The following is a 14,091-nucleotide window of genomic DNA, read 5'->3' as shown; positions in this document are numbered from 1 at the left end:
ACTGTTCCTGCATTGTTGCTTGGCTCATGGAACCTCCCCTAATGACCTTACCATCACGTTACCCATCTCTGGCTGCCACCCTTCCTTCCACAATGACTTCCATCTGTTCAGATTCCGCCAATCCTTAGCCCTCAGTAACATAGTCCTACAAAACCACATCAATAAAACCCAAACCCCCTTGCAATACCTTCTTTCCACCCGTAAAATTCTCCTGCTATGCAATGGCAAATTCCTGGAACCCACAACAAACATTGAAACATTTGCCCACCAGCAACTAGAGCAACATGCACAATGCTACCTCAAAAAACTCTCCACTCTGCTCACTTCCCACTCATGCCTTGGAGTACCACTGTCCACGCCTCCCCCATGCCCCATCATAGCTGATAAACTCTGTCTCTCAGACCTAGTACATTTACCCCACACTCCAAAACTCGTTCCCACCACAACACAGAACCTAAATAGACCTGAAACACAGTCATGAACCCTTCCTCCAAAAGCCTTAGCCCTGGCAAAAATATCAGTCCTTTCCAAAGGCCTCATCTTTTGCCCCACTCCCTAATTCAATCAGGCAGGACTTGTTAAGACCATCTTTCCTTCTCCCGATCCCTACAGTGGAAACATTTTTTCGCCACCAACACTACCTATCAGACACAACCAAAGACCAATGTTGAACCCCGCCTGCCTTACTTCACTCCTCCATCCATCCATGATCCACCCCCACTGCCCCCAAATCATCCCTCTTAACTTTACAGAATTTCTTAACCTTCAACCTTCCCTCAACATGCAAAGTAACCTTACACCCACAGAAAGAACTGCAGTCCACCATCTAAAAACTGATCCTGACCTTATAATCCTACCTACGGGAAAAGGCTCCACCACCGTAGTTTTGAACCGCGGGGATTACCTGGCAGAATGACTCCCCCCAGCTGTCATATACATCCACCCATAAACCTTGAACAGTGACCCCATTCTAGAAGTCTAGCAGGATCTGCAGTCTCTCCCCCGGAGTTCATCTCCCTCCTCATCCCTACCACCCCCCACACTCCTATCTTCCGCATGCTTCCTAAAGTCCATAAACCAAACCAAGCAGGACACCCGATTATGGCTGGTTACTGTGTCCCCATTGAGAGAATCTCTGCTCTTATAGACTAACACCTTCAGCCTATTACCCACAACCTACCTCCTCTAAAAAGATACCAAACATTTCGTCCATAGACTCGCCACAGTTCCTGTTCCCCATGGTGCCTTGCTCATCACTATTAATGCCACTTCCCTTCGCACTAACATCCCTAATACCCATGGCCTTACTGCTATTGAACACTGCCTTTCCCAATGTCCGATGGATTCCAAACCAACACCCTCCTTCCTAGTCACCACGACCAACTATACCCTTACCCACAATTACTTCTCCTTTGAAGGCATTACATACAAATAAATCTGGGACACGGCTATGGGCGTCCTATGCCAACCTAATCATGGGCCATCTAGAGGAATCCTCCTTAAATACCCAGGATCCTAAACCTCTCACCTATTTCAGATTCACTGATGACATCTTCACAATCTGGATCGAGGGTGAAGACACACTATCCACATTCTCCCAGAACCTCAACACCTTCTCCCCCATTCACTTCACCAGCCAACAAGCCACCTTCCTAGATGTTGACCTCCACCTCCAAGATGGCTTCTTCAGTACCTCTGTCCATATCAGACCTACTAACCACCAGCATTACTACCACCTGTGGCCACCGCAGGTGCAGTGATGAGCAGTTCCTCTCAAAATGTGTTGTGGGTCTCATTGAGGCCTTTACAGACCACAATTGTCCTTCCAACCTTGTACAAAAGTAAATCTCCTGTGTCTTATCTTTTCAGTCACCCACCACCTCTCCCAAAGTCTTTCCATCCGGCCACAGACAAGCATTACCCTCATAATTGGAGCAACTGAATTACATTCTCCACCAGGGTTTCGACTACCTCTCATCGTGCCGAGAAAAGTCCTGCCCACCCCTCCCACAGGGGTATTCTGCTGTCCATCGAATCTACACAACTGCTGCTCCCAACAATCTTAACTCATGGCTCATACCCCTTTAATAGACCTAGATGCAAAACCTTTCCCACAAATCCTCCTACCACCACATACTCCAGTCTGGGCACAAACATCACCTATCCCATCAATGGCAGGGCTATGAAACCACTGTGCTGCATTCTATGTGGGCATGACAACCATCAAGATGTCTGTCCACATGAACTGTGGCCAAGAAACAACTGGACTACCCTGTTGCTGAACGGTGCCCAACACACTATTCTTCATTTCAATGACTGCTTCACAGCCTGTGTCATGTGTATCCTTCCCACCAACATTAGCTTTTTTGAACTGCACAGGTGGGAACTCTCCCTGCAATATATCCCGTGTTTCCATAACTCACCTGGCTTCAACCTTCCTTAGTCAGTGTCCTCACCTATCTAGCCCCTACCTTGTTCCCATTCCAGCATTACACATCTCTCTATTCCACAAACACACCCAGTGTTTTTACTTCCCTTCTTTTCTGCTACCCTCTCTAGTCCATCCTCAGTGTAACCTTCAGACTCCTTTCTCCCCCCAGTTGCCACCCCCATTATGCACTGCTGGTAGTATGTGGTCATGTGCATGTGATTTGCCTGTGTGTGTGTGTGTGTGTGTGTGTGTGTGTGTGTGTGTGTGTGTGTGTGTGTGTCAAAAGCCTTGTTGACCAAATACTATTTTGTGACAGGTTTTTGGTTGCCTATCTGCGACTCGGCAACTACACTATATGGCGAGTAGCAACTATCGTTCTCATAATATTGTGTCATTTTGTTTAATGGGACATAGCTAATTTACTCTCTAGTTGTTTTCTAGTGAATTGTCATTTGAAGGAGAGGCTGAAACCTGTCACATCTCATAATGTTTGAACAGAAACTGTGTGATACGACACAATGCTGGGCCCAGTGTTCTCGAATATGTCTTGCACTGACATACACATGAAGCATAACTGACGGAACTCCCTCATTTCAGCAATATCTCAGTTATAACAGGTGCTCCCCCCCCCCCCCCCCCCCACGCATTATTTGTGCCATATGAATCATCCTACTCTAAGGTTATGATGCAGCAACCTTAATGATGTATCTGTGTGTATAAACGGTGAGGGGAGGGGGACCCTAATTTCCTTGTTAATAATACACTTTCTCCCAGATGAAAATAAATTTTTTCCGGTAGGTGACACTATACTTTTCCTCAGAACTGTAAAACTTATCAATCCTTTTCAATGGTTATAGTTTTGACACCAGCGTAGAATTTCCAAACACTTTAGAAAACAAAACTCCGGGCAAAAACACATTTTGGAAAGATGTCTGATGTGCAGCAATGTGTACACTGCATATTTTCGTATTGCGAAAGTATAAATTCCAATTCCACCAAACACCACATATTACTTTCCGAAGCACTGAAATCAAGATTGCGATGCACTTATCTAAGCCAGTCATAGCACATGTCACGTCATCTTGCCAGCCGATGACGGCGGATATTCAGAGCATAGGACACTGTTAAGTGGCACGAACACACAAATAGTAAAAGGTAATGATTTAAATTAGCATACAGAGTGTTGCTACAAGAAAAGAAAAGCTTACACATATAATACTGGTCTTGAAGATTAATAAACAACATAAATGTCTGATCTGGGCTAGAAATTATTCTAAATGGTCATCCTCAAAGAGTTGATTTTTAAATGAGAGTAAAATGCTCTGTGATTTAAGAAATTCTTCGTACATTCCCCCACATAGTTCATCTTGCGTAAAAGGATATTTACTTTCAAAATAAACGCTTTTCAAACAACTATTCGCAATATTTTCCTGCGACCTGTTAGAAATAGGGTCATTTCAGCAGTTACCAGAGAGCGCTAGATAACAGGCATCGCCACACTCACGCAGCTACGGTGACGCTGGAAGCCCGTAGGCTCGTATGTGTAAAACATTAAAAGATCTAGCATTACGTCATAAAAGAAACAAGACCTTAGGGGATGCTCCAAAAGCTTAGGAATTTTGTGAACCATATAAAAATGCATAATTTGGCTTGAAGTGCACATTCGTATGTCCAGATTCGGATGTAAATTTTCTTGGAGTATCAATACTGTATTACCTTATGTTTGATTCTTTATAATGGCATAATGCCATATTTGTTACAAGATGAAAACATGCACTTGAAATGCAGTGAACAGTTGAAATTAGCCAATAGTGTGGAGTTAAAACACTTTGTTTCAAATAAATTGACTGTCTCAGCAGAAAAGATTAATAAAAGCCAAATTTCTTTAGCAAGGCGATTAATGGTTGACTGTCAGAAAGGTGGAAATGAAATAAAATCAAATCTGAAACTAATAACATATTTTAGCCTTCGTTAAGTCCCATAGTGCTCAGAGCCATTTTTTTAGCCTTCCGTAATTATGTGAGTGTATTTCAATTCACTTGATAGCTCCATCCGTTTTGTTTTTCATCTGACATGAGAGCAATAAACGAAGAGGAAACAGCAAAAATCACTAAACATGAACACAGGTCACGTGGAGACTACCACCTCACTACTACTACGACTGCTCTGTGCATCAGTCTCGGATCTACAATATTTCCGATCCAGGGTAATACTAGGTAGTGGCACCCCTCCTCACTCGAGCATTTGAGGTAGGATGCCAAAAATAAAAAAAATAAAAATACTTTTCAAAAATATGTTCTGATACATAAAACGTGTGTTTGAGGAAATGTAAGACATGTTACTTCGCCTTAAGTATGCCAAAGTACCATGCCTCTTCACACAGCACTCTTCAATCGCACGTCACTGTATTTCGATCTGTTGAATCCAAATGTGCAATATTTTGTAATGGGTGTCATCAAACTATATTCAGAACAGTAGACATTAAAATATCCTGTGATGCCTGTCCTGCTCCCAGTTGGCTGGTTTGACATTCTACCCCCTTTAAAATAGTATTCAAGACTGGTGTGGTTTCTCGATCTGATTACGTTTATTTTGTTACTGTCTGCTATATAAAACAAAATAGGCCTGCCTAATATTGCAGCAATTGTAACACACACCAAATAAACAGGACTGTTTTGGCACAAATGGTTATTTTTATAACATGACAGGATATAATTCACGAATTACCACTATCAAATGCCTATTACACCCACTACATGCAAAAAGTTTTATATTAGGAAATAAATTCACATTTCATTCATACTCTCTAGCTTCTGAAGCGCGAGATCGAAAAGTAGTACGAGAAGATATTGTGTAATTGTTGTTACCTGTTAGTCATTTATTTCCACTCTGGTAGTCTGACTCTATGGATTTTGCTAGTAATTATAACAATGCTGATTATTTGCAAACCAAGTCAACCACATAAACAGCGACTGGCATTCACCTGTTCAGCTTTATTCCACTCAGTTCATATAGCCCTGTCCCCTTTTGTCTGCAGGAAAATTTATTTCTAGATGTGACGGGGATTCCCCTGGCAGACACATCGTGTACACTATGCACACATTCAAAAATCAACTTATGATTCATTCAGAGTCAACTTAGAATTTATTGAAAAATGTTCAAAAACTAACAGGGATGTTTTTCAAAATCATTCGAATAATTGATAGACCAACTTGCACTGGATGCTAGTTGCTTTGTGAAACAAGGTCTTTTTCCGCAAGAAGGTGAATTACCCCCCCAACTCCCCGAAATTGCCCTGGGGCAGATACCCCGGATTGCCCCCCACCCCCTAGATCTGGGCCTGCTGTGCATGCGTGAATCTAGTGGCACCTTAGTCGCACCAGTAAAGATTTTCCGGGTAGCATCTGGCTGCTTGCTGCTACTGCTTATACAGCTAAATGCTACACTTCTGTAGCCAGAAGTGGGAGAAGGTACTACTCTTATGTGACTGAATAGTGCATGCACACGAGTTTGTTCGCAACTGATCAAACAAATGTATTGTAAGAAGTTGTGACGTCACGTTCATCAGAGGCAATGTGGTATGAAGCATTGCATAGTCTTCCTAAAGACTTTGACACATTTTGCTGTTGGCAGATGCTTGTATGCGCACTGTGTCTTGTCGTCGTATATGGCACATTTCCTTTACAACTTATGTTTTATTTTAATTTTTTTCTCTCTCGTTCATGTTTTATTGCTGCAGTATTATTCTGCTGTAATATCCTTTGTTGGAGTATTGATTCTTACCAGTTACAAAAATTCCCGGGTTTTTCCGTTGGTCGTATACACCCTGTGTATTTTTAGCAAGAAAGACAGTCCAGGTTGCAAATGACCACAGCATCTTTATTTACATGTTTTGCCTTCTCAAGGCATCTTCAGTATTCTTAAATGGGAAAAAATAAATAGAAATAGATTAGGGGTATGGGCGTATCTAGCATCAGAAGATGGTGAAAGAAAGAAGGGGACTTATATTTTGGAACTATGGGTAATGCATTAGTCACAAATAGTCAAGCTTTTGGTATGTATCTAGAATGCCAAAGTAAGAGATTTTTAAAAATGTTACCCAAAACTGGCAACGAAAAGCTAAATATGTGAATATGTAACAACATATGCGCACGATACGTAAGACTGACAGGCAGCAAGCTGTTGACACAGCAGGCAGAAGCTTCGCTAGCTGGCATTTACCTGTTCGGAAGTACAATAAATGGGAATTTGGTAAAACATATAGTGGTAAGAAAAGGCAATAAAAATGAAAAATGGATTTAAAACAGGTTGTTGTTGTGGTCTTAAGTCCGAAGACTGAATTGATGCAGCACTTCATGCTATTCGGTCCTGAGCAAGCCTGTTCATCTCCAAGTAACTATTACAAGCTACATCCTTCAGAATCTGTGTACTGAATTCATATCTTGTTCTCCTGCTACAATTTCTACACCCCACATTTCTCCTTAGTACTAAATTGGTGATTCCTTGATGCCTCAGAATGTGTCCTACCAACCAATCCCCTCTTCTAGTCAGGGTTGTGCCACAAATGTCTTTGCTTGTCAATTCTATTCACTACCTCCTCATTAGCTATGTGATCCATCCCATCTAATCTTCAGCATTCTTCTGTAATAACACACTTCAAAAGCTCCTATTCACTTTTCTTGCCTAAACTGTGTATCGTCCATATTTCACTTCCATACATGGCTAAAGTCCATACAAGTACTTCTATAAAAGACTTCCTAACACCTAAATCTATACTCAATGTTAACAAATTTCTCTTCTTCAGAAAACAGGTTACAGAGGTAAAATAGATACAAAAGTAGGCCTAGTTAAAATAGGAATAAAATACCTAACACGTGGCACCATCTGTTCTCATCAAGAGTAAAGACGAAATATACATTAGAATTGTATAGAGATTACAACTCCTGTAGAAAACGGACATAAATTATGTACATTTTTATAAGTCAGATGTAAAATTTAAGGAACAGAAATGAGTTAATGTCTTGAAAAGGGGAGTTATGGTGGTACTCAGCTATACTCTGAAGAACTGCCATCACTGGATCATTAAATGTCTAATTCTCAGTAATTAGTTAATCATTAAGACCTACATCTGTAGCTACATGAGTGTTTCACAATCTCCAGTTCCTCAAGCAAAGTCGATTTTTTGCTCTTGCATGAATGATGCAAAATTTGGAGCAATTCTAATACAGGCTCTAGGAGTCTAAATTTTAAATGCTCAATGAATGAGGAATTATTTTTAAATGTGCCGTTTTCAGTGAGCATATGCTCTTGGAATCTCATTCTGAACATCTGATCAGTCTGTGCAATGTAAGACATGCAGTATTGACTGCATTTAAGTTTATACACACCATAATAAGAGACTTTGTCCTTACATGGCTTCTAATTTCATATAAAGTGATACTGGATCTTGTCATGAGTGGTGTGAGCTACTTTAATGTTATAACCCTTCATTTTGTCTGAACCCATTACTTAAGAGTGACCAATTTAAGAAGTGAAGTTAATTCTCTTCTCTTGTTGGCACTAAACTGACTTTTAGAAGACAGGTTTTCTTGGACAATACTAGATGACACAATAATACTGATCATATTGTCAATAAGAATGTTAGTGTAAAAATTCTTACTTCAAGAGAAGCTATACAAAAGGTGGCTGTAAAGACCTTTCCTTGCAGTTTTTTAATTATTTCTTTGTTATTTGAAATAGAAAAGTTTGTGCTGTATACAAATGCTTTGCATATTGTTTACAGCAAGAACTTCGCAGTGGGTGCCTATGCCATTCACAGTTGGGCAGGTTGAGAGAGAGAGAGAGAGAGAGAGAGAGAGAGAGAGAGAGAGAGAGAGAGAGAGAGAGTGTGTATGTGTATGTGTATGTGTATGTGCGTGTGTGTGCGTGCGCGTGCGTGTGTGTGTGTGTGTGTGTGTGCGCGCGCGCATTAGACATTTTATTCCTTCTTCTGCTTTTACATCAATTTTACTTCTATCGCCTATTTTAAATCTTTTTTTCATTTTCATTGCCTTTACTTATCACTATATGTTTTACCTTATTCTCATTTATAGTGCTTCCAAACATGTAAATGCCACCTCCTGGAGCTTCTGTCCACCATGTTGGTAGCTTTCTGCCTGTCAATCATATGTAGTGTGCATATACATTGTTGTGTGTTCACAATTGCTACAGTTTGTGTTGCAATATGTATGTTTCAAGATTACAAGTGTGGTTCTATCTTAGCATTGCCATTCCTTTGCCAAAGGTCAGAATTGTCATAATTTGTATGGCTCCACTACAAATTTAGCTTCTCATTATCAAAATTTTAAAAAAAATTTTTACTTTCACATTCTAGGTGCATACAAAATTTTTTCTATTTATGACTAATACATTACCCACAGTTCCCAAACACAAGTTCCCCTCTTCCTGGCTTTTTAAACGGCATTTCAAAAATTTTTAGCGCCATCTCATGCTAGATGGGACCATGCCCCTAATTTATTTCTTTTATTTTTTCCCATGTAAAAATTCTGAAGGGGCCTCAAAAAGGTAAAATGCGTTAATAAACCTTCTGCTGTCAGTTGCAACCTAGACTGTTTTTCTTACTGAAAACATTGTTTGCCCATTTTTTCTCAGTCAGCTCTCTCAATACTCTTTCAACCACAGAAAATTGGTACATACAGCCACCTGTCTAATCGAGGTAGAAGTAAACCTGTATTCTCAGCACATTTCAAAAGAGCACCTACCTCCAATGCAGCTTGTGTATGATCATTTGAACTGGTTTCTTTATTGCCACTTGAAATGCAAGTATACCGTACTGGACATTGATTGCACCAAGCTCATTTAAACTGCTGAACACATTCCCTCCCTTGCCATTCGCTTTGTCTGTGGTTGATGGCTCAAATGGGTCTAAGCACTGTGGGACTTAACATCTGAGGTCTGTGGTTGATAAATGACGATGTATGTATCATTGTTGGTCCAAAGCACACAACACAATCAAAGGCTGCTCAGTTCATTTGCTGAAGCCCATACGATAAGCTGTGCTAAAGTCTTTAAATGCGATTGCATAAACGTGTAAGTATTGTATATATACTGCAATAAGTACTCGATGTAAGTATCAGGAATAAATAGAAATTATTAGATTTAGAAAATAAAATGAGGGCTTGATAAAATCCATGCCAGTACTTCTGGCCAGACTGTTATGACAGACTTTGGAATTCCTAAGTCAGCTTTTTACAACATTAAGAAAAATTACAATAAAAGTTTGAATTTTGTGACAAAACAAGCCAAAAATGGACATATGTACATACTGCATTCCAGCCTGGATTTCCCATCAATGTAACTTACATCATGTACTGTCTTGAGAGAAATGCACATGTTTCTAGTTTCAGTAATGTCGGTCTATGTAGTCATCTTCACTCAACTAGTAATTTTATGCTTTTCTTGTGTCTGATATTTGAGGAAACTGCTCCACAAATTGAGATTTTAACTATTTTGATGTGATAATAAATAATAATAATAATAATACGCACTTACAAGATCCATTGTTGTAAACTGTGGTATCCAGTTTCGTGGGCTGGATATTATTATATCAATAGAATTAAGGAAACAGTTCCGGTGGGGTTTGAACTCTACTGCCACGGGCACTGACATGGGTGCAGATTCAAACTTCAATTCGGCAGTTGGCAGTGATGTTATTTTGTCATACAGTGCCGTTGTATCCTCATGTTCTGCAATGAGGAGAAATGTATAATCACATTTGTTGATATTTCACTGGAATATACCAAGAAAATGTTTTTATGGATACAGTTTTATATTGCATAAAAAATCACAAAAAACTGCAAACTCATGTGGAATTGTCAATACAAAGACATATGACAGATCTACATTTACATCTACATCAACACTCCAAAGCCACCATAAAGGGTGTGGTCGAGGGTGCCCTGTATCGCTACTTGTCATTTCCCCTCCTGTTACACTTGCAAATAGAGCGAGGGAAAAACAACTGTCCATACACCTCTATATGAGCCCTAATTTCTCATATATTATCTTCGTGGTCCTCATGCGTGATGTATATTGGTGGCAGCAGAGTCATTCAGCAGTCAGCTTCAAAAGCCAGTTCTCTAAAATTTCTCAATAGTGTTTCCTGGGGGGTGTGGGGGGGTGTGGAGGTGTGTGTGTGTGTGTGTGTGGGGGGGGGGGGGGGGGTAGCCACGGAAAAACACGCCGCTTTCCCTCCAGGGATTCTCATGTGAGTTCCCAAAGCATCTCTGTAACACTTAAGTTTTGTTTGAGCCTACAAGTAACAAATCTAGCAGTCCTCCTCTGAATTGCTTCAATGTCTTCCTTCAATCCAATGTGGTACTGATCCCAAGCACTCGAGCAGTACTCAAGGATAGGTCGCACCAGCATCCTATATGCAGTCTTCTTTACAGGTGAACCACTCTTTCTTAAAATTCTCTCAATAAAGTGAAGTTCACTACCACAGTTTTCACATGCTTGTTCCACTTCATATTGCTTTGCAACATTACACTCAAATGTTTAAATGACTTGACTGTGTCAACTGGACACTAGTAATACTGTATCCGAACATTAACAGGTTGGTTCTTCCTACTCATCTGCATTAACATACATGTTTCCATTTTAGGGCTAGCTGCCTTTCATCACATTAACTGGAAATTTTGTCTAAGTCATCTTGGCATCATCAGCAAACAACCACAGACTCCCGGCCACCCCGTCCGCCAAATCATTTACGTATATAGAGAACTACAGTAGTTCTATCACACTTCCCTGGGGCACTCATGATGATACCATGTCTCTGATGAGCACTCGCTGTCTAGGACAACATACTGGGTTCTAATATTTAAGAAGTTTTTGAGCCATTCACATATCTGTGAACTTATTGCATATGCTTGTACTTTCGTTAACAGCCTGCAATGGGGCACCGTGTCAAATGCTTTCTGGAAATCTAGAAACACAGAATCTGCCTGTTGCCCTTCTTCCATAGTTCTCAGTATATCATGTGAAAAAAGGGAAAGCTGAGTTTTGCATCAGCAACGCTTTCTAAAGCAATGCTGATTCGTGGAAATAAGCTTCTTAATCCCAAGAAAGTTTATTATATTTGAACTGAGAATGTTTTCAAGGATTCTGCAGCAAACAGAAGTTAGGGATATTGTCTGTAACTTTGCGGGTCCGTTCTTTTACCTTTCTTATATACTGGAGTCACCTGCGCTGTTTGGGACTTTGTGCTGGGTGAGAGATTCATGATAAATGCAAGCGAAGTAAGGGGCCAATGCTGTAGAGTACTCACTGTAAAATCGAACTGGGATTCCATCCGAACCTGATGATTGTTTTTTTAACCTTTAAGTTGCTTCTTTATGTCAGATACGCTTATTTCTTTGTCATCCATAAGAGAGAGTGTCTGATGGTCAAATGACGGTATGTCTCTTGTGTGAACGATTTCTTGAATGTGAAATTTAAAACTTTGGCTTTGAATCTGCTATCTTTAACTGCCACACCACACTGGTCAACAAGGGACTGAATGGAAGCCTTAGACCCACTTAGTGATTTTACAAACGACCACAATTTTCTCGAGTTCTCTGCCAGATCTTTTGCAAAGGTGCGATAGCGGTAGTTCTTGTACACTCCTGGAAATTGAAATAAGAACACCGTGAATTCATTGTCCCAGGAAGGGGAAACTTTATTGACACATTCCTGGGGTCAGATACATCACATGATCACACTGACAGAACCACAGGCACATAGACACAGGCAACAGAGCATGCACAATGTCGGCACTAGTACAGTGTATATCCACCTTTCGCAGCAATGCAGGCTGCTATTCTCCCATGGAGACGATCGTAGAGATGCTGGATGTAGTCCTGTGGAACGGCTTGCCATGCCATTTCCACCTGGCGCCTCAGTTGGACCAGCGTTCGTGCTGGACGTGCAGACCGCGTGAGACGACGCTTCATCCAGTCCCAAACATGCTCAATGGGGGACAGATCCTGAGATCTTGCTGGCCAGGGTAGTTGACTTACACCTTCTAGAGCACGTTGGGTGGCACGGGATACATGCGGACGTGCATTGTCCTGTTGGAACAGCAAGTTCCCTTGCCGGTCTAGGAATGGTAGAACGATGGGTTCGATGACGGTTTGGATGTACCGTGCACTATTCAGTGTCCCCTCGACGATCACCAGTGGTGTACGGCCAGTGTAGGAGATCGCTCCCCACACCATGATGCCGGGTGTTGGCCCTGTGTGCCTCGGTCGTATGCAGTCCTGATTGTGGCGCTCACCTGCACGGCGCCAAACACGCATACGACCATCATTGGCACCAAGGCAGAAGCGACTCTCATCGCTGAAGACGACACGACTCCATTCGTCCCTCCATTCACGCCTGTCGCGACACCACTGGAGGCGGGCTGCACGATGTTGGGGCGTGAGCGGAAGACGGCCTAACGGTGTGCGGGACCGTAGCCCAGCTTCATGGAGACGGTTGCGAATGGTCCTCGCCGATACCCCAGGAGCAACAGTGTCCCTAATTTGCTGGGAAGTGGCGGTGCGGTCCCCTATGGCACTGCGTAGGATCCTACGGTCTTGGCGTGCATCCGTGCTTCGCTGCGGTCCGGTCCCAGGTCGACGGGCACGTGCACCTTCCGCCGACCACTGGCGACAACATCGATGTACTGTGGAGACCTCACGCCCCACGTGTTGAGCAATTCGGCGGTACGTCCACCCGGCCTCCCGCATGCCCACTATACGCCCTCGCTCAAAGTCCGTCAACTGCACATACGGTTCACGTCCACGCTGTCGTGGCATGCTACCAGTGTTAAAGACTGCGATGGAGCTCCGTATGCCACGGCAAACTGGCTGACACTGACGGCGGCGGTGCACAAATGCTGCGCAGCTAGCGCCATTCGACGGCCAACACCGCGGTTCCTGGTGTGTCCGCTGTGCCGTGCGTGTGATCATTGCTTGTACAGCCCTCTCGCAGTGTCCGGAGCAAGTATGGTGGGTCTGACACACCGGTGTCAATGTGTTCTTTTTTCCATTTCCAGGAGTGTATGTATCATGCATACATCTTTCCACAGATCCACGAATCTCTACTAACCTTCGCTTGTTGTCATTGGTGCGTTCCCTTTTGAATTGAGAGTGCAACAGCCTCTGCTTCCTCAGCATCTGCAGAATTTCGTTATTAAACCATGGTGGATGTTTTCCATCCTTTATCCACTTGCTAGGCATGTTAACTCTCCAGACCACAATTAACAAACTGCTTAAACTTTGCCTATAATTCCTCTATATCGATCTTAGTAATACTAAGGGATGCCAATTCACCATCTAAGTAAGATGTTAATAACTGCTTATCTGCTCCATCTAGCAGAAACACTCTCCTAGCCTTCTTGACTGATTTATTAACTTTCGTAATCACAGTTGCTATAATGACATCATGATCGCTAATCCCCGTTTCTATACGGACATTGTCGATAAGGTCTGGCCTATTTCTAGCTACTAGGTCCAAAATATTTCAATTGTATGTAGGCTACCAAGCTAGCTGCTCAAGACAATTTTCAGAAAACTTGTTCAAAAGCATTTTGCGTGACTGTCTGTGTGTACCCCCTGCAATGAACCCATAGACATCCCTGT

At 42.0% G+C, this 14,091-nt stretch overlaps 1 protein-coding gene across 2 annotated transcripts in view; it reads right to left on the bottom strand.

The window, feature by feature from the left end:
• The window catches only part of LOC124612371 (mucosa-associated lymphoid tissue lymphoma translocation protein 1 homolog), a 134,887-nt gene that overhangs the window by 4,367 nt on the left and 116,429 nt on the right, over window positions 1-14,091 (bottom strand). For both annotated transcript variants that reach the window (XM_047140537.1, XM_047140538.1), the window contains exon 11: window positions 9,983-10,176. In XM_047140537.1, coding sequence (XP_046996493.1) covers window positions 9,983-10,176 — 194 coding nt within the window. The remainder of the gene's footprint in view (window positions 1-9,982; window positions 10,177-14,091) is intronic.

Source organism: Schistocerca americana, chromosome 4 (assembly GCF_021461395.2).
Source record: "Schistocerca americana isolate TAMUIC-IGC-003095 chromosome 4, iqSchAmer2.1, whole genome shotgun sequence".
Lineage (NCBI taxonomy): Eukaryota > Metazoa > Arthropoda > Insecta > Orthoptera > Acrididae > Schistocerca > Schistocerca americana.
This window is presented reverse-complemented; position numbering and strand designations above follow the sequence as displayed.